At 43.2% G+C, this 24,034-nt stretch overlaps 1 protein-coding gene across 1 annotated transcript in view; it reads left to right on the top strand.

The window, feature by feature from the left end:
* Positions 1 to 24,034, top strand: part of gfra1b (gdnf family receptor alpha 1b) — a 31,795-nt gene that overhangs the window by 5,552 nt on the left and 2,209 nt on the right. Inside the window, exons 4-9 of the mRNA XM_030340015.1 lie at positions 12,066 to 12,244; positions 13,899 to 14,071; positions 14,947 to 15,056; positions 15,992 to 16,126; positions 18,517 to 18,716; positions 23,891 to 23,938. Of these exons, the coding sequence (XP_030195875.1) occupies positions 12,066 to 12,244; positions 13,899 to 14,071; positions 14,947 to 15,056; positions 15,992 to 16,126; positions 18,517 to 18,716; positions 23,891 to 23,938 (845 nt within the window). The remainder of the gene's footprint in view (positions 1 to 12,065; positions 12,245 to 13,898; positions 14,072 to 14,946; positions 15,057 to 15,991; positions 16,127 to 18,516; positions 18,717 to 23,890; positions 23,939 to 24,034) is intronic.

Below are 24,034 nucleotides of genomic sequence, written 5' to 3'. Positions count from 1 at the left end.
ATCCTGCCTTCCCATGTCCCCAGTCTTCCTGCCTCTGTAGTTGTATATGTGGATAAATTGGCCTTCAATTACACCGCATAAATCTGGTTTGAATAAAATCCTAATGTCTTTCTCCTACATGACGGATTGGATAAAATAATGAAAAAAAAAAACATATGGCAGGTTAGAAGGTGGGGCAAAGTCGTATTGTAGGAACTTCTCTCTGGTCTCCTGGAAGATCTTATCGCAATACATTGAAATCCTCATTCATCCAAGTGGATAGGGTACTGACAGCCGGACCCTTCACCCACAGAACTCATTCATCCAGGGACAGCCCACGTAGTGTCACGTAGAAATCCATGAACACAACCGGCCACAAGCACCTGCCCCTCGCCTCAACTTTAAAAAATAAATAAAATAAATAAAAGGAAACTGCCAAATCATAAAAGCTTCTTTAAATTCATCAGGTCCCATGACTTTTCTTTTGGTATACATCGATTCAGTTAACACATCATAACCATAGCTATACCTGAATGAGCAGCCTCATGTCAATCAAAAAATGACATATGTGTTCCACGTTCGTAGCGAACTTTGAACCAGGACTGACAGTCTTTCCGATTTCCGCATAACGACCCGGCCATAGCAACCCTGCCGACATCAACGTGCAACGTCATCACCCAATTGTGCTCTCCAATACGTAAGGCACTCGAAGTCGTCCACGTATTTCCCTTGCTACCGCTGTGTACATTGTAATTTCTCTATTTCTTCGTCTACGAATGGAAGTTAAAATAGCCAATGATAACTTCACTGAAAGAACAGTTATGACTTACCCAAGGAAAACCAATTGCTGCTGAATTCCTCTCTCCGTGTTTGTTGTTACTCTTCTCTATTGGCGGACTAACCGCTTTTTGTTACATTTGTTACAGCTTTTCTACTTCTACCATTTATTACAGCCACGTATCGGCATACATTTCTTGCCTACAGCGCCACCTCCGGGCAGAACTAGTTACCCGCTCCAACCACTTGATGGAAACGCACCTAATTCGAATTACTTTTTTGCGAACTTTCTAAAGATTCGCATGCATCACCTTTTAGATGGAAACGCAGCTAATGGTAGATGGTGTTAAACCATGCATGATGAGGGCCTGAGGGCAACATAGGGAGAATGTACTTTTCCAATTAACTACCAAGTAATTAAGACCCACCGGGAATCCAGATACAAGTCATTAAGGTGCCAAGGCATCTTGCACAAGGATATGCCCAGGTTAAAGTGCAGCCATCGGGGATAAAACTTCACACAGAATGTGTGGTACTTTGTCTAGTGCAAATTCGATTTTCTTTTACATACAATTATTCACATTGAATGATTTCAATGATAAAAGCAGTGGAAATTAAATAAAGAAAGACCCTGAAAACGAGACCCTTCTGGCAATAATTGTTTCTTGGTCTGCTCAAACAAAGAACTCTTCAAACCTCCTATCTGACAGTTAACATAATTTGCAAAGTCATTGCAATTTAAAGTATTCCAGTCAGCTTACTTCTAAATGGTTTGCATAAGTGATGCATTTTCAATTCCAAAGGACAGATTCATATGAACCTATAGTGCAACCCAGTCCTACCAACGTTTCCAAGATAAAGATGTGCTGTTATACTCTTTGACATTTAAACTGCCACTTACCTCTGTTTGTGGCTCATTTGGCCATGGATTCTTTTAAATTGCCATGGAAGGTCAATTTACCTTTTGTATTCTTAAATGATAAAAAAAACTCTGCCCTCCTTAGAGTTTTGTATCCAGCGATTTTTAAGATGAGTTTTGTAACAACAGTTTTTTTTCTTTTTGTTAAGCTAATTGATTGGCATTTTGTTCTCAGTTTACCCCCCTGCAAATTAGGATATCTACTTTTGAATCAAAAATACTTTTTCTTTAGCTGTTTACCCTCAAAGCTGTTTGCCCTATAGTTCTGTATATGTGTTGTTTTAGCTTTGTAGTTTTGTATACCTTAGTTTAGGTTGTAGTTTAATAAACCTCACAGTTTGTCAGTTTAACTTGTAGCATTACATACGTCGCCATTTTAACATAACGTTGATCTATTGCCATGGTTTCTATAAGCCAGCCATCAGCTATAAATAAAGGTCTATCATTGTTCTGTGAATATAGTCTATGCTTGAACTCTGTTTCTGTATGGTGATAATGGATACCCCGGCTTAAAATACGTTACAGATCTTTCACGTTTCTACTTCCATGTAACTGCAGGCCCAGATACCATTCCCAGATACATTAGCCTTGTGTTTGTGTTTTAGTTTGTTTTTAATTCATATCCTGCTGGGTCCAATCCCAGAAGATTTCCAGTGTTCTCTTCTTTCTAACAATATTTGATTAAACGGTTGAGCATTGAATACGCCTTAGTATATAAAAGAGACTACTTTGCCTTGTATGCGACAACACTTTAGTGGTTAGGTGTCACAGCCCACACATACAGGCAGGGCTAAAATAAAATGGCAATATAACTTGGAGGTATGAATAGAATAGATGAGTAAATAAAGACGTAATATATCATTTAGATCATTAAAGCTTTTAATTCAATGACTACTCAGCTGCTTTGAACACGGCCCTAACGTTCCAAATGCACTGATTAAATTATGAAAGATCCACTGGATAAATATTATAAACCCTTGAAACATGAATTAATCAAATGATGCTTTGAATTTCTTCTCTAATAACGATGAAGTGGCATCTCTTTGAGCCCGACCCAGGATCTCAGAATCCAAACCCCCCTTCCTACTCCCCCTGTTCCTGACCTCTTCCCTCTTGAGCTGAACCCGCCCACTCATTTGCATATATTAGCATATGTGAGTGTGATTCGATTTAATTGACGTCTGGCATTTCTGATTGTCCTTAAAACACACACATCGAGTCAAACACCGGGGCACAGAGAACCACTCAGTGTTCGGCTGAAGTAAAAACACACAGACATAGCCTTCCTTGAGTGTTAAACATAAAAGGTTTTTGTTCACAATAAACCAGGTTCTCTTCCCCCTGTTTATCTCACTGTTCAGTCCTTTACAAATGCTTTTATCCAAGCTGACTTGTTTTTTGAATAATGGCATTTAGCTCCAGCTAGGCGTCTCGCTCTAGGACTGTTACAGGTATGCTGCGGACATCCAAATTGAGTCATGAATATGGAGCTACAGAGCGTCACCGTTCTTTGACACAAGAAACGGAAACAATATATATTTGGCCCATTGAAGGCACATTTGCCACTTAATCAACTGCCAGTTCAGAATATAATGTACAAAGTGTTAAATAAAAAACTTGGAAGACATTTTGATGTATTTTGGGCATTGGAGGTTTGACTGACGTGTAGAGTGAAGAGAGATAGGACAGGGTTGGGAGGCAGAGAATGACGATGCATAGCACCGTTCCGCAGGCTGAAATGGAACCGGGGTCGCGACAAGGTGTTTCAACTTTGTGGCTGGTGCACTAGCAGCAGGGTGGAGGCAGTGAGCTCACCAAACGTAGAGTTAGATGTATTTGCAGAACACGCTGCAGATTCGATCAGTGTTGAGGAGAACCTGAGAAGAATGGGATCGATCTGTACCACTGGAAATGGGCCTGAATAAGCCTCCTGGAATTGTTACTGTTATCCATAAATCAATGGTAATAAGAGAAGCTGTTTAAGTATCATTCCTGTAAAACAAGAACGCCATGCTTACTGTCACCAATTCGTGTGACTAACAAACAGATGTGGTTTAATTATCATATCATTTAATCATATTGGCATGGATTTATATTTTAGTAGCAACACACAATGCTTTCAATTCAAAGCACATTTTAGAACAAGATTCTTCTGTGATATTTGGAAAGATTAGGTATTTTGTGCCATGGTTTCGATTTCACTTAATAATCACTTCATTTTTTTCTAAAGGTTATTATGGGCCACGTTGAGAGGTCATCAAGACGCTAAATCAAATATTGAAACTCTTCCTAGTTTGCAAGCAAATGGATTTATGTTATCGCTTAATCTATTGTTTGTTTATCAGTAGCACTTATTTACGTGCTAGAAAGGATGGAAATAATGATAGACAGAAAAAGAGAAAATGATAGTCGATAGCCCCTCAGTAGTTGCCACTCACGGAAGAGATCTGAATATTGTATGTCAATAACGGCCAATAGGAATCCAATTGCAGTCAATTTGCAGCCTTCTGGCTGGAAAAATTGGTTTCTACCGGTGTCGGGAGATCAAAAAGAAGGAAGATAAAGCTTGGCTCTTCAAAGGAGAAGGGTGAGGGTCAGGGGAACGCAAGCGGCAAAACCAGCCGACAGCTGTTGCATCCAAAACCTACTCACAAAGCACATGGCCCTTGTCAATGACCTGGGAGCAGCCTTGTTCCTCCCTTCTCGGATTATCAAAAGCAAACAAAAACAAACAATCCGTTTGTAGAGACTCAGAGTATGATGATTCATCAGGTGGAGTTCAGGCAGCATGGTAAAAAAACAAAAAAACACTGAGAAGGTGTAGGGCAGCACCCATCAAATATTTAAACAGGCACCATCCTCCTGCCAAAGGTTTTACTTGCCATGTCAAACTGATTCAACATCGGCACAGATTGTCATGAAGGGGATAACTACTGGCTGCTGGCTCCTTTTTCTCAAACTTGTAAAACTATTCTACTATTTAATCATCGAGCATACACTTCAAAAAGTGCCTCAGTTAATTATGATTGTACAGGTCATCAAGGAACAGGTTTGGGGTTACACCAATCAAACGAACACCGGTTTTCACAAAATCAAGACACGTCCATCACGCGTGACCGATGTCAAATATTGCAAGAAGTCATATCGAGAGACAACTGGATGTAGATGTATGTATTTGCAGGACACGCCGCATGTTCTGACTTACTTGTTTTGTCCGGACTCACTTCAGAGTTCACCTAGAATCTGCATAGCCAACCCTTCCAACGCACATATTGTATGTTGTACGTCCTGGCACTTAATGTACGCACTTATTGTATGTTTTACGTCCTGGCAATTAATGTACACACTTATTGTATGTTGCATGTCCTTGCACTTAATGTACGCACCTATTGTATGTTGTCTGTCCTGCCATTAATGTACGCACTTATTGTATGTCGTACGACCTGGCACTTAATGTATGCACTTATTGTGTGAGGTACGTACTGGCACTTAAAAATAGTACTTAATTGTGTAGCATCTTATCCTAGCTATCTTTGTTGTATATGGGGAATGGGTTAAGCTAGCAATCTTAAGTGCTTGGCATTTGGTTTCATGACCATCCTTACTGTACCGACAGCGATATATGGTTCCTCCTTCTTCTGAAAAATGTACTTATTGTAAGTCGTTTTGAATAAGGGCGACTGCTGAATGCCCTAAATGTAAATGTAACTGGATCAAACCCCCACCACAAACACACACACACACACACACACACACACACACACACACACACACACACACACACACACACACACACACACACACACACACACCCACGCCCCCTCTCCCCTTACATCACAAGGATGTCACATCGTCTAACCCACAGCCCCTACCCCGTTCTGTATGCCTTGGTTCTCCGGTTTCGGATTGACGGATCCAAGCAGTGCCCACCCACACACACCCCCGACCCGCACCCGTCTCATCTGCCAGTAATTCTAGTACCCTTCTCCCGACTGTGCAGTCCCAGGAGACGTCGCTGCTGTCAGCCCCGGACGGCTCCCTGGTAAGGGGGGAAAGGTGGGGAGCAATGGAGATATTCGAGTGTGCAAGAAAAAGGAGAGAGACAGGGGGTGGGGCCTGATGACTCTCGGATGAATAGATCTATAGAGCTGCTGCTCTCGCGGGACGTGGAATCCTCCTCAGGTTTCGGGTTATGTGAAGTAACGAGAAAGCCCTCTACGGGGACTATCTCTGGCCCTGCTCATGGCCTAACTTCTAAACCTCGAGGGGCCCCGCCCCTTCTCTCCCAAAAGAAGATTTACAATTAAAATGTCCTCTACGTAATTCAAAAGTCATTAAGTCGTCTGCTTTATCCAAAGAACTTTTCATTAAAATAGTGGATACACTCATTAGGGATGGCTGGAGCGAGTCCACTTCAGACGTTGGGGATCGAACCCCACTCCGAGCGGTCACAGCCTCCCCGTTCTTAAACTGAGGGGTTTAGGTTTAAAGAGGTTCTCCAGCGGGAGGGGAAACTCTGCTCTGAGGTGGGATCTATCGGACAGCTCCCTCCTCCCAGAGCGGGCTAGGAGGGTAATAGGACCCGGGCGGACGTAGATGAAACAATAGAAAAAAAACAATGAGTTAGGTGAGTGAGACCAAGGCAGAGATGCAGTCCTCTGAGAGTGAGCCTGTACAATGTTGGAAGGTAAAGGTAACCGACTCGTGCTCCTGAGAATGTCGGAATGATTAATCAGTCTACCGTCAATGGTGGAAGTGAATTATCGAAGAAGCATGTTCTCTATGTCTTTTTTGCTTTGATGACAACCAGCCCTGAGCTCAGGCCGAGAGGAGGTTCAAGCCAATCAGATCATTCCAAGTTCTATATTTGAATGCACTGTCAAGGTCGTGCCGTGGAGATTGGATTACTGGCAATGATGGGTCTGGGCAGCCTAGAACCAAAACGGTGTACCGCAGGGTTATAAGGGAACCTTAGGCGCATTCAAATAGCATTCGTAAGACTGTTTGTAGGCACACTATAAAATCATAATCATGTCACCATTCTAGGGGTTTTTCGGTTTTTCTCTTGCTACTGGTTTCTAATTCAGCTAATTTCTTTTTTGAATTTGTGATTGAGGGTGGCTACAAGAAGTCAGCAACAAAAGCCTGTACTCACTAGCCTATAATTAGCCCTACGGCAGTTAACCGAGGAAAGTTAGCAAAGTGGTAGTTAGCCTTGCAGAAGTTATTATATGACTCCATTATACATGCAGGGTGTTCCAATTTTATAATGGAATTACAAATTAACAAATTAATATGTATTTTAATACCAGTTTAGATTATATTGTGTTTAACAGTTTTGCCAAAGCATTCTACCTTTGTCAATATAAAAGGGCCACCCACAAAGCTACCAGTTGGTAATGTAAATAAGGTATAATAAGGTAATAAGTGACATTACCTTATTGTGAGCAGTGTGTGAGTTTTTGAGTGGATGAGGTTAAACAACAGTAGGTTTCAATGAGCCATAAAGAGACCGCCTTCTGGAACCACAAATGCTCCTCACATGCATGTGTAGGGTTTAATATAATTAAAAATTGCAAAATACTCATTAGGCCAGATTACTTCCAGGCTTACGGATCAACTGTCTGAGTGAATTATGGGATACAAGTAGTTTGATTTTAATTCTTATTCAAATAACAAGTTGTATTTATAAATAAAAAAAAATATTAAAAAAAATATAAATCTAATATTCAATGATCAAACGCCTTTATCCAATGCATTTTACAATGATTTGCAGATATTTATCATTAGGGAGCAGTTACAGGTTGAATATGTTGCTCAGGGATACCTACTGGCACACTGGGGACATGGGGTTGGGGTCGGAAACACCTTTTTTTTAACATCACTATTGTTTGTGTGCTTGATTTGAAGTCGTATAACAGAATGATCCCATGGCCTGGTTTGAAGTGTGGAACGTTCTGTGCTCATGGAACCAAATGAAGCACAGGGACCGAAGCATTATAGAATATGCTTATTAGTAAGAGGAAATAATAGTTCATTTGGACTACGCAACCTGTATAGTGAGTAAGGCGTTCTCCCTCACAGGAATGTGTGTGATAACGTGACCTATTTAAACCACTGTTAGGCATATACTGTATCTTAATCCCCCAAAGTAAGTAAGTAAAAAAAACTCTGAGAAAACATCTGAGATGACATCACATACTAGCGGCTAACATGAAACCCCTTGCACACATTCTCATTTTCACTGCTTAGGGGGACCTCAAGCAAGCCATAATTAGGGTAATAACTGTTAAATAACTACATGGTGGGCGGCTTTTGTCCGCACCTGTTAGAGGTCATGGGTGAAATCCCATAGATTACACTGTTAGCCCGTCACTGGCTCAATATCATTGGCTAGGTGGTAGCCTAGTTTCGGGGTGCAACTTTAACAACATTGTTATTCTTTATTTTTCTTCTAAGCTAAAAGGACACGTTAACATATGATAGGTTGACAGCTTTTTTAATAGACTGGTGGCCTTGTACATTTTATAATATAATATAAATTGTACTATTGTTGACTCTTCTTTTATATATATTCTTTTAGCATGATATGTACTAGGTAATGTTTGAAGTTCAGAGTGTGAGGTCACAAAAAGTAACACAAAGTTGTATCACAGGTAAGGTTGCATATAGAAGGATTATTTTCTCTGATCATTTGGTGCAGGGAAGGAAAGGAGATACAAATAATCAAAAGTACTGGGAAATGAGACGGCTCAGGTTGCAGATCAAATTGCACTATTGAATCCAAAGTTCTTCACAAAAGGTTACCTTGAAATGATGCAAATGCGTATAAAAGGTGAAGTTATTTAAAACCCTGGCTGGTTGGTAGACAGCACATCAGTTATGAACTCTGTGTTCCACATACACACACACACACACACACACACACACACACACACACACACACACACACACACACACACACACACACACACACACACACACACACACTCTCAGCTGATCCAAGTCTGAAGTCATGCACTTCGGACTTGGATATAAACAAGAGCGGGAACCCGAGTAACCGAGAAGGATTCAAGATTGCCAGACTAGATCTAATAAGCTTTTCGTCCAAAAGAAAACAAAGAGTATAATAGCTGGGTAAGATTGCTTCAGGACATTGTCCTTTCTCAGAGGGGTCAAACTATCAGGGGAGTGCTTTGAGGTTCTTGGACCCAGTGCGATATGAAATAGAGAGCTGGCCACCTGGCCTGGTGAGAGTTTACGTGTTTGGCATCTTGGATATACCAAAAAGGTAACCATGGATGCCTCCACTCCTCAAGGGCGAGCTGAAGGACCAAGAGTTCCCGGTTCTCAGCATCATAGTTTTTCTGAGCTGGGGTTAGATGGCTGGAGAAGAATATCTAGAAGGTCCTGCAGCCCTCTGACTGGGCTGCATGTTCTGGTCTTAAGTGGAGCGTTGGGACAGAACATCTCCTACTACGCCAACATTAGAGAGGTCTATCTCTATGATGAAGGGCAGAGAAGGGTCTGGATGTATCAGGACTTTACCGCCGCATGACCCATTCTCTGAAAGCCTGGTGATTATTAGGGAAGTGGTTTGACGTTCTTTACAGTTATATTTTAATTTTAAGTCCATGATCATCAATGCAAGGACGCTGGCTTCCGGCCTTCTTCCCTTCGCTCCAGCAGTAGAATAGCAAGGTCAAATTATGCCTGCAGTCAGGAAGTTTTTTGATATAGGTGTCAATGGCAAGAAATTCAGGATCAGAAAGAGAAAAGGACTTCTTCTTGGAGGGGTGGGTCTGGAATAAATATAAAAAGCATAGTCATAGGATCTATGGGGAGGCAGTTTCCTTGCTAAAAACACTGCCCAGATCACAATAAATACAGGGAGATCACAAGAGATTTCTAACTTTGGCCCTCTACCTGTGAAAACGACAGACTGGGCGAGCTAGGAACAGATAGTTTACCGGGGCTTAACTGGGGAGAGACGCACCACGCAATGCAATTGCATCACCATCCCAGGACTTTGCCTAAAGACCACTCAATGTGGGCAGTCAGCCAGCGGGGGAAAAGGAACAATAGGAGTTGAGGAGACTCTACAATAGGAAACTGGATTGCATTGTGTGACTCTGACAAACCTGCAGACTCAAGGCAATGGTGGCTCTCATGACATTGCCAGAACCCTGGGGTGTACCATCTAGGGACGGGTTAGTGACAGGGTCTGTTCTAAAGAGACAAAAGGGACCTGACATTACCAGTTACCAGTAGAACTGGAGCCTTGTGAGAGTGTTAATGGAGTGATGGTGATTAGCCCACTGTAGGGGGATATAAAGCATTGTTTTGGAATGAGTAGGGTCGGGAGAAACTATGAGACTCATCAGCAATCACCTACGTAATGATGAGCCAAGTCTCTTCCCTATAGTCCAGGGCAGGAGGAACGTTGACCACAGTATGTACAGCATCTATTCCTCAGTAGACCTGACCTGGATAAGCTGTCGCCCCCACATAGGCTTAACTGGGGATAGAGTTCAAGGAAAAACTCAAGGAGAAGAGGGAAATGGCAGCATTGGCCATCGAGCACACCTCATTGAGGCTTGAAGCTTTTCCTGAAACAGGGTTGGCTTAAAGATGTCTCTCTCTCTGCCTTGCTGCCTCGCAGCTGATTGTCCACGCGAATGATGAGGGCAATGAGAGCGAGCTCCGCGGGTTGAGAAAATAATAATCATAAACTGCAATGGGTAGGTATTTCTTTATTAGACAACTTTGTGGAAGAAAACCATAGCTAGCAACACAGATTAAAACACATACACAAACCTGCACACACAATTCAATAACATTTACAAAGCCCACACCTTACGTGGTATTGGGCTAAGATAAAGGATTATTGTATGTGTTACACATAACTATAAAAAGAATCCGTCACATAGTGTCATTCAGAGTAAGCATCCATTAGTGTAAGCCTCCATTAGCATTAGCCGCAACGACCTCACAACTGCGCTCCTCATCCTTGATCTCAGCTGTGCAGGGTGCAGTGTTCGGATTCACATTACAAAGTCAGGTGACCTGAAAATTATAAAATGATAGCACTGTTTTCCCTGCTGAAATCTAAACAAGCAGGCACCTCATCACAAATTATAAGCAAAAACCTGGCTGCACTCAGGTGCGCAATTCTTTATTTAAATCTTCCCTTCCGAGGAAGGAAACTTAATGAAACGAGACGTCATAATGAACACAGAGGAACTTGTTGCCCACAACAGGAGTTCTCTAGTCTTATGAATGCCGGTGCAATCTTCTATTTAAATTCTTCACATATGGTTGACCACTCACTATGACTTCTTAAATCACCTTCCAGTGCTGTTCTGAGCGCCCATCTGTTTTGTCACTAAATAAGCACCTGAATAGGAAATAAAAAAACGCTTGGGTTCTGTGGGGACTTTATTCTTTCGACGCCGCTTTAAACAGCTGCTGTTTTTATTTTTTTTGAACCACGATTTTGTCGCCTGAAGAAACATCAGTAAAACTCAGAAATGGGATTTTTGCGTCTTTCAAGAACAGCTGGTGCTTTTAGGGGGGGAAATAAAACCCCAAAATGTGTCCCGTTGATTTAAACACGAGACACAGCTCACAGACCTCCCCAGTCTAACCAGACAAAGCTGAAAGGGTGTGAAACTTTCCCAGTGAAAGGTCTGAAAAATACAAATTCAGCCTGTCTTCCCGAATGGAAAACTGAATGTGTGTGTGTGTGTGTGTGTGTGTGTGTGTGTGTGTGTGTGTGTGTGTGTGTGTGTGTGTGTGTGTGTGTGTGTGTGTGTGTGTGTGTGTGTGTGTGTGTGTGTGTGTGTGTGCGTGTGTGTGTGCGTTTCCAGAGGCATTACAAAAGTATCTGACAATGGCTAAGTTTTTCAAAGTAAACAAGCGTTTCAGTCTGTCAGCCAGATACTTATAGGTTGTGTTGTGTGGACGCCGGTTCCTAATAACAGCCCTCTTTGTACCTTGGAGATATGAAGAAACAGCAGTATTTACCAGCTGTTCAAAGTGACACTTCAAAAGTCACTTTACTATTCATCCCCCTCCCCTCCTCTCTTTCTTCCCTTCACATCCCTCTCCCTCACCCCTCTATCCCCTCTAATTACTCTCTATTGACCTCCCCTTCTTGCTGCCTCCTCATCTCCCTCTCATCATCCCTCTCTCCATCCCTCATTCTTCCTCCCTCCCCCCCCCCCCCCCCCCCCCTCACTGTCTCCCCCTGTTCCCCTCCATCCCTCCCTTCATGCCCAACCTCTCTCCACCGCCACCCTTCCCCACCTCTCTTCCTCCACCAATCCATCTATCTCTCCTTCTCACTACCCTCTCTCCGTCTCCTCCATCACTCTCCCCCCCCCCCCAGGCGAGCCGGCCTCGGCCAAGGAGAACAGCTGCCTGAGTGCGGCCAAGGCCTGCAATCTGAACGACACGTGCAAGCGCTACCGCTCGGCGTACATCAACCCCTGCACCAGCCGCGTGTCTGTGTCCGAGGTCTGCAACAAGCGCAAGTGCCACAAGGCCCTGCGACAGTTCTTTGACAAGGTAATCACCGCCCCCACCGCTGTTTCACGGCCCGTTACTTACGGCTGCGTCTGGGTCTCTCTATCGCTCTCTATCTATCGCTCTCTCTCTCTCTCTCTCTCTCTCTCTCTCTCTCTCTCTCTCTCGCTCTCTCTCTCTCACTCTCCCTATCTCTCTCTATCGCTCTCTCTCTCTCACTCTCCCTATCTCTCTCTATCGCTCTCTCTCTCTCTCTCGCTCTCCCTATCTCTCTCTATCGCTCTCGCTCTCTCTCTCGCTCTCCCTATCTCTCTCTATCGCTCTCTCTCTCTCTCTCTCTCTCTCTATCGCTATCTATCGCTCTCTCTCTCTCACTCAAACATAGAATTTATATAAATCAGCCTTCAGTAGGACCTCTCTCAAAACAATACCAAGGATTACTTTAGAAAAAATGATGTTGTTTTTGGTATTGCTCCAGATCCCTGCAGAAACACTTTGTTTTGATAATTCCCATCTTAATATCCTATTATACTGGTATAGCCTCATATCACAGAAGTCACCTCACTTAGTCTTTAAGCAGTCATCCCATAATAATCCGTTGACTCCTTGACAAATCGTGTAACTCGAAAACAGCTCAGGCCAAAGCCATCTCGAAAAGACATTAACGAATACGTTAGAAGAGATTACCCAAATGCTTTCGCATTCGGGAAATATATTGAGAGGATGAAAAATACGACCGATTTTATTAAAGTGAGGCCCAGATTTTGATGGATGTCAAACTCTCCGATAGATAAATATGGGAACCGATTTTTATTTTTTTGTTGCTTTTTTGTGTGATAAATTGTTATCCGCCACTTAAAGCAAGCACAGCGTTTCAAGACCGCTCACCCGTATGCATCAATGTCACAGTGATGGATTTTATTTCATGTGACGTAAACAAATAAGACCATGTTGTGAATAAACACTCTTTTTATATAATTCCAACGCTTGTCAGCACTGACAGAGCAATTTATGCCCGAGAGACGGAAAGTGACAAAAGAGCAACAATTTTCCCAGATACTGATAGCTTGTCTTGCTAACGGATTTTCTCATAGATCGCTACGTCTCATTTTCTCCTCAATACAAACGGTCGTGTGACAGCTCGGTGACAAAGCAAAAAAATAGCTCGTAAATATTAGTAAAACACAACTTCTTCTTCTTGAAGGGGCTTAAAACTCTCTCTTTGACCTCCTTTTCTCTCAATTCAAAACTTTTCAAAGCAAGAGGTTGGTGCTCATGCATTCTTCTTTTCTAAATTGTATTGCATTAAGTCATTTGGCAGAAGAGTGAATGAAATGAAGGATGAATTTAGAAGAGCTTGACATTTCATCCTGTCCACACTGAGATCTCCTGCCATTGGTTGACACAGACCGCATGACCAGACCGATATATACAGATATATTGTACTGTAACACATCACCAGTCCAACACTTCACTTATGTCCTGTACAGAATCTCTACTAATTCTACTTATTTCTCACCTTCCAACTCTCACCTTATCTTCTCTCTCTCTCTCCCCTTTGTCTTCCTCCAACAATCTCACCCCCTTCCCTTTCTCTCTCTTTCCTTCCGCTCTGTCTATCCTTCCACCTCCTCTTATCCATCCGTCCCTCCCTGTATCTCTCCCCCCCCCCCCCCCCCCCCCCCCTCCCCTCCAGGTACCGGCCAAGCACAGCTACGGCATGTTGTACTGCTCATGCCCGGCAGGCGACCAATCAGCATGCGAGGAGCGCCGGCGCCAGACCATCGTCCCCATCTGCTCCTACGAGGACCGCGACAAGCCAAACTGCATGTCCCTGCAGAACGCCTGCAAGACCAACTACATCTGCAGGTACGCACGCACACACACACACACACACACACACACACACACACACACACACACACACACACAGGCGCACACACACACATGTCCCTGCAGAACGCCTGCAAGACCAGCTACATCTGCAGGTACTCACGCACACACACACACACACACACACACACACACACACACACACACACACACACACACACACACACACACACACACACACACACACACACACAGGTGCACACACACACACACAGGCGCACACGCAGAAACCCCCCCACACACACACACACACACATGTCCCTGCAGAACGCCTGCAAGACCAGGTACATCTGCAGGTATGCATACACATGCACACACACACACGCACGCACGCACAACCCTACCCCCACACACACACACGCATGCACGCACGCACGCGCACACACCCCCACCACCAAACCCACACACACACATACACACACACGATCTGTGTAGGTAGTGTAGGTCTTGGTTGATAACTATTTTAAAGAGGAGATTTGCATATTAGAACACTAGTATACTATTGGTGTATTGCTAATTGTCATCATTAGACAATGCACTGCTGCACTGAAGATGTATAGAAAAAAGAAAATGCTACAATTTAATTGGCCTGAATAATACCCAGGTGCCATCAAAACGGTCTGAGTGTTTACACATTGAGCTCTTATTTTTTGTTTCACAGGCTCTCAGGCATTAGTGTTCAAATATCAATATATTTCGTACCATCTAGATTGTTAAAGGTGTGTGTGTGTGTGTGTGTGTGTGTGTGTGTGTGTGTGTGTGTGTGTGTGTGTGTGTGTGTGTGTGTGTGTGTGTGTGTGTGTGTGTGTGTGTGTGTGTGTGTGTGTGTGTGTGTGTGTGTGTCGCTCCAGGTCCAGACTGGCTGACTTCATCAGTAACTGCCAGCCAGAGGCCCACTCTGTGTCGGGGTGTCTGAGGGAGAACTACGCAGACTGTCTCCTGTCCTACTCTGGGCTCATCGGTAAGACTGGACTCACACTGAGCTTCTCTGTCCATGCCTCACTCACTGTTGGTTCAGTGGAACTAGACTCCAGCAAAGGAACATGGGAAACGGGTTGTGTCTGTCACTTGACCAATAGGCCTTTATCACAGAGGTGTCGGAGTAGGGGTGAACACAGGTGTGGCTCATTACGTTAATTATGGGAACTGGCATCCCCATAGACCTATACAAAGCATTTTCCTTTGGATCATTTGTCAATGCATCACCATATCGGAGAGGCAAAGACTGGCCCGTAAACAAATACAACTAGGCGGTGCAGTTTTTTGGGATAAAAACACTATAACAAACAATTTCAAGTCGTTTGAGTATTTTTTATTCGAGGCATTATGATCAACGTTGAGTAAAGTAGTTTTCCTGAATTATGATTTATATATATTATTAAATATACATCATATTATTTAATTAGTATATAAAATCAAGTAATTTAAATAGATTGAGAAGTGTAAACGTCTTGGGCGGGGGAGGGAAAGCACATTTTTGGTGTGCTAGAGCAGTAGTTCCCAACCCCCGGTTCACGGACTGGAGCCGGTCGGGACTAAACCCCTGCAACTAAACCACTCTTAATCAAGCACTGTAAATGCACTGTGTCTTTGCACCACTATTGTGTATATTTAAGTCTCAGGTGACTTTTCTTTTTATATAATTTTATTGTTGAAGGAAGCCTGAGGCTCAAGCATTTCATGGATGTTGCTTTAATTGTTGTGAATATGGCAGATAAACCATCTTGGAAAACCTCTTTTGTTTATATTAAAATGATGCATCCTCAAATTAAGGCATTAAAATTGACTACCAGTCCTCCAATTCTTTCAATGAATATGCCCAAAAAAAGAGTGTGGAACCCCTGAGATCTGGAACCCCTGAGATCTAACCCCCCCCCTCCCCCTCCCCCTCCCCAGGTACGGTGATGACCCCCAACTACCAGCGGGCCTTGGGCCTCAGCCCCTCCCCCTGGTGCGACTGCGCCAGCAGCGGGAACAACCGTGCCGAGTGCGACAAGTTCTCAGACCTGTTCACCACCAACCGCTGCCTGCGTACGTCTCTCTGTGTTCTCACTACGTCCTCTCACCTCAATGACCGCTAGTGGTCCTTCAGCATCGTTTAACGGACGGAGGGGTAGCGGGTAGAAGACTTACCTTCACTAGTTGAGTCTACTAGTGGCAGAAGACTTACCTTCACTAGTTGAGTCTACTAGTGGCAGAAGACTTACCTTAACTAGTTGAGTTCCCTAGTGGTAGAAGACTTACCTTCACTAGTTGAGTCTACTAGCGGTGCACTGGTAGAAGACTTGCCTTCACTAGTTGAGTCTACTAGCGGTGCACTGGTAGAAGACTTGCCTTCACTGGTTGAGTCGACTCCCCGTTGCCCTGGTATATAGAACCAGCAGACCCATACTTCAGAGGCTTCTTCGTAGAACATTCATCCTACAAAGACGCCTATTCCTCTGTGAAAAGACTCACAACAAAATCACAAGTGGGTAAAGGGACAAGACGGTTTACTCACAGACGGGATTGTTGTTTACCGTATTCAGTATGACAACTGCAGTTGTCTTCAGGCCAGGATTACTTCTATAGGTTCAGAGTCCGCCTACGGCTCTGTTACATTTCTGCTGTTTGTTGCATTAAGCCTGAATACTAAACATGTCTTCCGGACACAATAACTTTGATTAGGTCAGTATGCGATTCATTGCTACTTTCAGGGTTTACACCTAAATTGAACCATACATATTGGAGAAGAGAACATACACAATATTTGTGTATACAAAGAAATTGCTGTCCTTAAAGCCCGTACCTTATTGGTACACTCTTTTAGATTAAACACAGTGCTATGCCGTAATCATTTACTCTTGATAAAATGGCTACTTGTGTTTGTTGACTATTGATCAGCCTCAGCCATCCGTCGCTAATGTGATGTATTTGATGTCTTTGCAGTAGACCGGAGCAACTGGAAGAATTACATTTGCTTCCCTGATCACACAAATCACTAATTGAGCAATTTCTGCTTTATTGTAGGACCTACCGATTTACTGTTGCTACATGCTCATGCACGGACAGTGAGGGACCAGAGTGGCACAGAGTGCAAACATAAAATGTATTTCTACTTTAAACCTTGGCTTTCAAATCTGAATATTCTGTCGATCTGGCAAACAAAGCCGGAGAGCAGACGTTTTCTGGGGAATGCATTTGTTTATAAATGGTCCTTTTTACACTCCTAATCCTCGCAAAAAAGGTCACAATTTCACCATCTCTCCGCCACATCGCCACACCAAAGAGATGACTGGTCCTAATATTTTTCAAATTAATTTTGAAAAGAAATGAGTTCCATCACAGTTGGAAAAAAAGCAAGGGATTCCTTTATCCTTGGCAGTCAGTAAGGTTGGATTAGACACTTTTCAATGGTCTAAAAGCTAGGGAATTCAGGTTCATTAACGACAGATGACGGGAAAGGTCAAGCCCATTGTCCTCTGGCATCTGAGTCTCCATGTGTCCATCTGAGGCTTTTCGTTGTCCACTTTGAAACCTTTTCATCTCAAACTCTCTGCTCCTCCAGACATCTTGCAAACACCCCCCCTGCTCTTACCGTCAGCGTGACACACACCTTGAAGGGGAAATTAAATCGACTTTTTCAGCTCATGTTCGAGAATTTTGCTTTGATTCAATGTGTGTTTGATTGAGTCTCATGATTCTCATGCATTGGGATCCATATTAACAGCTAGACAAACAAATACATAAGAATCATGAGACTCTAACCACCTTCCGAAATGACGAGATTTCAGAGGAGATCCCACTGGCGGTGGCGTTGTTGTCGGAATAGGCAGTAGCGCTGGGAGAAAAGACGGCATAGTGCAGCTTTAAGCAAAGTCATTTCCCAGCAAAATACTGAGTACACATCGAGAGGACGGCTTTCATGGCACGATCAATGATATGATCTGCTAATATCGACCAATAATGTGAACCATGAATATAAATCATTAATAACTAAAAAAATTACCTAATAATGTGAAATGCAAACACTGTCCAATATTATCCAGCGTCAAAGGCACCCCGTAGGAGCGGGCCATGTCCACTGCTGATCACTATCCTCGGCCGTCATCAATTAGTTCCACCATCCACCACATCCAGGCTGCTCTCTATTATTTAGAGTAGTTCTGCTGTTTGTATCTTGGATTTTGTTATTTATTACATTTTCCTATTATTGTGTTGTAAAGCTCTTTGCAATCTGCTTTCGATAGGTGCCAAACAAATAAGATATGCAAGTTATGCCTACCTCCCCTGATGGTTAACTGATCCGGGCTGCTTCTGACTTCTTTGCTATATGGTTAAATCATGTTGTATCTTTTATATTTTTATCACTGCTTCATTTCACTGTATACTTTTATGCATGGGACAAATAAAAAACTCTTGATCTCTCTTATGTTGTTCAGGGAACGCCATCCAGGCCTTCGGCAACGGCACCGATGTGGGAGTCTGGCAGCCCCAGCCTCCTCTCCGCTCCACCACGGCCCAGCCCGGCACCTCGCGGCGGGGCAAAGAGCCATCCGGCCACGGCCTGGACCCCCTGACCCACGACAACACCCTGGGCCTGGAGGCTGACGCACTCTACAGCTTCTGTGGATCCCTACAGGTTAGAGTTAGCAACAGGACAACCTACAGGGTACAGTAGCCACAGGACAACCTACAGGTTACAGTAGCAACAGGACAAGCCCACAGGTTACAGAAGCAACAGGACAACCTACAGGTTACAGTAGCAACAGGACAAGCCCACAGGTTACAGTAGCAACAGGACAACGTACAGGTTACAGTAGCAACAGGACAACCTACAGGTTACAGTAGCAACAGGACTAGCCTACCGGTTACAGTAGCAACAGGACAACCTACAGGTTACAGTAGCAACAGGACAACCTACAGGTTACAGTAGCAACAGGACAAGCCCACAGGTTACAGTAGCAACAGGACTAGCCCACAGGTTACAGTAGCAACAGGACTAGCCTACCGGTTACAGTAGCAACAGGACTAGCCTACCGGTTACAGTAGCTAGAGGACAACCTACAGGTTACAGTAGCTAGAGGAAAACCTACAGGTTAGAGGTGGCATATGATGAGATGATTGATCAACTTATGAGTTTAAGCAGAATTTGTAGATGTAGGCGTGTCTGTGCGTAGGTGTGTGAGTGTAGATTTGTGTGCTTGGCTATGAATGTTTGTGTGTGTGTGTGTGTGTGTGTGTGTGTGTGTGTGTGTGTGTGTGTGTGTGTGTGTGTGTGTTATATGTAACCCCATATATGCTCCCCCATTCGTCTATACCTCTGCAATACTCCTTAATACTATATATATATATATATATATATATATATATATATGTAAGTATTAACACCAGGGAACAAAACTACACTGGCCTTCTTTTACCCTTTTGTAAAATGGGTTATTTAAAAGTAGCCACCATGCTTGCGCATGTGTCCCCAAAATGCACTGATACTTTGTTGATCCGCTGCAAAGCAAACATTCAAATCCCCTTCTCTTGTCTCATCTCATCAATACATCATTAGTCGTCTACCTCCGTGGTTTCAGCTCAGCACTCCAAACATCCGAGTGCTGGAGTATTGGCAGTGGGAGTGAATTTAAATGTTTGTTTCCCAGCGTATAAACAAAGCTTTGGTGTACTCATAAGGATGCATGCAAGTGTACGGTGGGTCTGTCAAATAACCGACTCAACATTGGAAAGTGGTCAAAAAGAGCAGTGAAGTGATTCCATAATGATGAGCAATCTGACAAAACCAGGGTCAAACTGAGGGCGAGGGGTGCATATGGGGCTACAATTCCCTATGTAGAGATAGAGAAAAAAAAAACACACACCAGAGAAAAGTGGACCATAAAAACAAACAAAAACAACAAAGGTTGAAATCAAACACCTCTTGAGGTAAAGGTAAAGTTAAACATGGCTTCATCCTTGCCAGACCTTAGAAGGGAGGGAGTACAACGAATGACTCAACGTCTGTGTAGAGCACACGGGCAGAAGGCCAGTGAGCAGCTGTCCTCCCCAGGGGGGGGGGGGGGGTTGGGGGGACCAGGGAGAGCCATCGGAGGTGCTTATCTAGCAGTACAGCAGGTGGGAACAATAAGAAGAGTCCCATAATGACAAGAGGAGCTTCCTGAGGAAAGGAAGGAGGGTATAGTTGGTGTGGTAAGATGAGGGGTTGATTTAAAGGTTGCGGTTATGTAATAATTGAAATGTTGGGTGAGATAAAAGGTGAGATCTGATTGAGGTTAGGCTTAGGTTGGAAGGAGGTCATTTTTTGATAAAAAGTTTATGGGGAAACCCACTAAAGTCGAGGTTAGAGATTAATTAGGCTGATGGATTGTACATTTAAATTGAGATTGAGGCTGGGTTATGGTTAAATAACTTTGACTATCCTTGTGTTCTCATTCCTATTGATGCTTTGCAACTCTGTCTACTTGTTTCTATCAGTTTTCCTTTTGTCCTTTCGGGAGGACTCTATTTTCTCTGTAGCAATACAGAGAAGATATCCTTTGTATCCTTTGATTGTTGCGACTCACCGATAAGTCATAACATTATCAAAAAAGCTGTCCCACTCCACCTAGGAGAGTCTCTGATTGGGCTCCTCCAGACAGGGCAGGGTGGTGATGTGGCCTCCGGTTCATTGTAAGGTTACTGGTACGTGCAACAGGTGTGCAGCCTCACCCAGCACAAGTTCAATCAGTCTGAGCCAGGTGAGGCTGCCTAAACCAGCCATCATCCAAACACACACACACTGCCAAAGACACCTTTCAAATGTCAAACCTTAAATCTTTAGAGATCAGTTTAGCCCAGACAGTAGACGTCTAAAGCCCCGGTCTTGTCTACTGACTGCTCCAGTGGATGAGTGGTTAATACCCTGTGTCTTTGCTCGCGGCTGGGAAGAGGATACCTTGTTGAGGAGTCGGTGTCACTGAAGCCGTCATGTCAAAGCTAATTGACAGCGACCACCGTAATAGTGCTACAGGCATAGCCCAAGCAGGAATGCAACCCTTGACCCCAATCCACCATGAAACGCGCTCCAATGCTCTCACTCCCTGCTCACTCATTCCCTAAACCCTAAATAGTGAACACTATTAAGGGATTAGGGAATGAGTGAGCAAGCAAGAGAAGGGATAGGGTGGATTTGGGAATTATGTGTATCAGTCACATGTTATCTAAGGCCATCTGACAAATCTTATGAATATTAAAACCGCTGTATATTGTGGGATACTTTATCTTACGTCATACAGCTTTGGTGAAAACTCCCACTTGTGGTCTCACTTAAAGTGTAATTCCAGCAAAAAAATGTACCCACAGTGTTTGTTTTGGCATGTATTCCCATCAAATGAGCCCTCCAAGATACTTTTTTCATTGAAAATCAAGTATAGAGTTTGCCCAGTGCAATGTTTGTTTTCCATGTTATTGGTTAAGCACTGCGAATGCTTCCAAATCGGCATTTTTTAACCACTAATATTGCTCAAAATAGCACCAAACCTCTTCAGTAGCATGATTAGAGTTCCTACACATAGAACGAAGCATGAACAACTATGTTTTTAAAAAATACTGTTTTCCAAGTCTGTGCCTTACCGGTAGGTCCTTGTTTCCAGGAAGTCCACACAGGTCGAATACCGGCTACCGTAAATAATATAATAGAGGCGCCAACAAATTAACTTAACAATCTTCCCTCTTGATGCTTGACTGTTTTAAATTTGTTTGCGTCTCTATTAAATTATTTACGGTAGCAGGTAATTGACTTTTTAAATAAACTACAGGATGCTAACTCTGTTGTTGATGCTCAGTTTTATGTGTAGGGACCCTAATCATGCTACTGCAGAGGTTTGGTGCTAGTTTGAGCAATATTAGTGGTTAAAAAAATGCTGAATTAGAAGCGTTTGCAGTGCCCCTAACCAATAACATGCAAGAAATACATTGCGCCAGGCAAACTCTATACTCGATTTTCAACAGGAAAAGTATATGGAGGGCTTATTTGATGGGTATACATGCCAAAACAAAGACCCAGGGTTCAATTTCTGCCGAAATTACACTTTAAGGGTCGATTTTTAAATGACTTGTAATGGCTAGTCGACATCACACCCGACGGTGAGATCGGGGCCCTTTAAATAGATCATATGTAGCATTTCCACATTCAAGTATCTAAAAACGACACAATATGTTAAATATTTTGTTAAGTTGTGTACTGATATTATCCCAAATGTTTCCAATAAGGTTAAAACCCAGAAATCTCTCTAGTCGTGTTCAAGGTAACAGTCCATTACATTTGAAGAGGTCGCATGCCAATGCCCTTGTATCCACTTAACATGACAAAATGTACGGCAATAAACCTTCACGACATTAACTAGTCCGTGACGAGGATTTCGCAGACAAATCTGCGACCTCATATTTTATTTGCTTTGGCATATGCGTCTGCCCCCCCCCCCGTACTACATACTGGGGCATTTTGGTCAGTGCCCGTTGATAACGCCCCTTGGAAATCAGAAAAAGAAATGAGAAGTTCCAGACTAACAAGCATCTGCAACGTGGTCTGGCTATTTCAGGCGAAAATAATCCCAAATTTCAGGCCAAAGATTTCAGAGGGTTGCTCTTCTTAATTTTCATTTATTTTTACTTTTATCGTAGTTATAAAATAAAACACATATTTTCCTTTATTTCTAAATAGATAGGATACATTAAAACAACCCATACCGTCTACACAACGTTTCTGGGCTATACCAATACCTTTCCAGGTGCTTGAAGATACTCCCCAGAGATAAAAAGAATAGCACTTTATTATTATAAATAAATTAGATGATATCAGAGGGTTTTCTAAGTGAGGTGATTTATCATGTTATTTTTTTTAAAGTGATAATATGATTTATCACAGTGTGAAGGTTCCCTTCGTAGAGAAGACCTCCCACAGAGCTATTCATCATTTGTTCCTCCTCCCAACCTCACCAATATGAGGTGTGTTTACTACATTACCCAGCTACCATTTCATCATACACCCCTTCTATCTCGCTATCTTGGTGCCGGGTGTGAGTGTGTGTGTAGGTGTGAGTGTGTGTGTGTGTGTGTGTGTGTGTGTGTGTGTGTGTGTGTGTGTGTGTGTGTGTGTGTGTGTGTGTGTGTGTGTGTGTGTGTGTGTGTGTGTGTCTGTGTGTGTGTGTGTGTGTGTGTGTGTGTGTGTGTGTGTGTGTGTGTGCTTGTGTTTGTGTGAGTGTCCATGTGCGTTTTGTGTACAGAAAAAGGATTTAATTTATGAAGCTGTCATGAACACTTAATCTCTCTCTCTCCCCCTCTCACCCAAACAAACACACAAACACAAAAGGCAAACAGAAAGCCATACAAAGAAGGTCTGCATGGGAGCATGAGTTACCACCTCGAGATATCCCTTTCATTCTCACACTCCCTTCATCAGTGTTTCCCAACCTGTGGGTCTCAAGTATGTAACAACGTAAGACACTGGGAACCACTGATCTATAAACACATAATGGACGTCACTTGACAGGTTCCCATAGCCAAAGCAACTGACAGTGAATTCAGATACAGGTCATTAAACAGCAGGTAGAGGTTATGGCCTGTGAACATTAGTGTTCAAACCCAAGTACACTAATGCCCTAAGGACACCATCCTGCCCCCTATATCGAGCGAACCTTCACGCTCTGCCTCTAGCCCAGAGCACAGACACTGTTAGGATTGAACAGATCAGAACAGCGGTCAGTTCCTGAACACACACTCACATTCAAACAGCCAGTCTAAACTAAACTCTGTCTGTCTCTCTTTCAGGCTCAAAAACTGGAGTCAAACGCGACAGCGGACACCGCTCTGTGTGTGGTAAGAATATTAATTCATTTGATTTAGCTTTCTTTTGACCACCCTCAACTTGGTCGCTATTGTTCCTCCATTATCGCAAAGCACAAAACCCAAACG

Source organism: Gadus morhua, chromosome 18 (assembly GCF_902167405.1).
Source record: "Gadus morhua chromosome 18, gadMor3.0, whole genome shotgun sequence".
NCBI lineage: Eukaryota > Metazoa > Chordata > Actinopteri > Gadiformes > Gadidae > Gadus > Gadus morhua.
The sequence above is the reverse complement of the archived record's forward strand: the minus strand, read 5'-3'. Positions and strand labels throughout refer to the sequence as shown.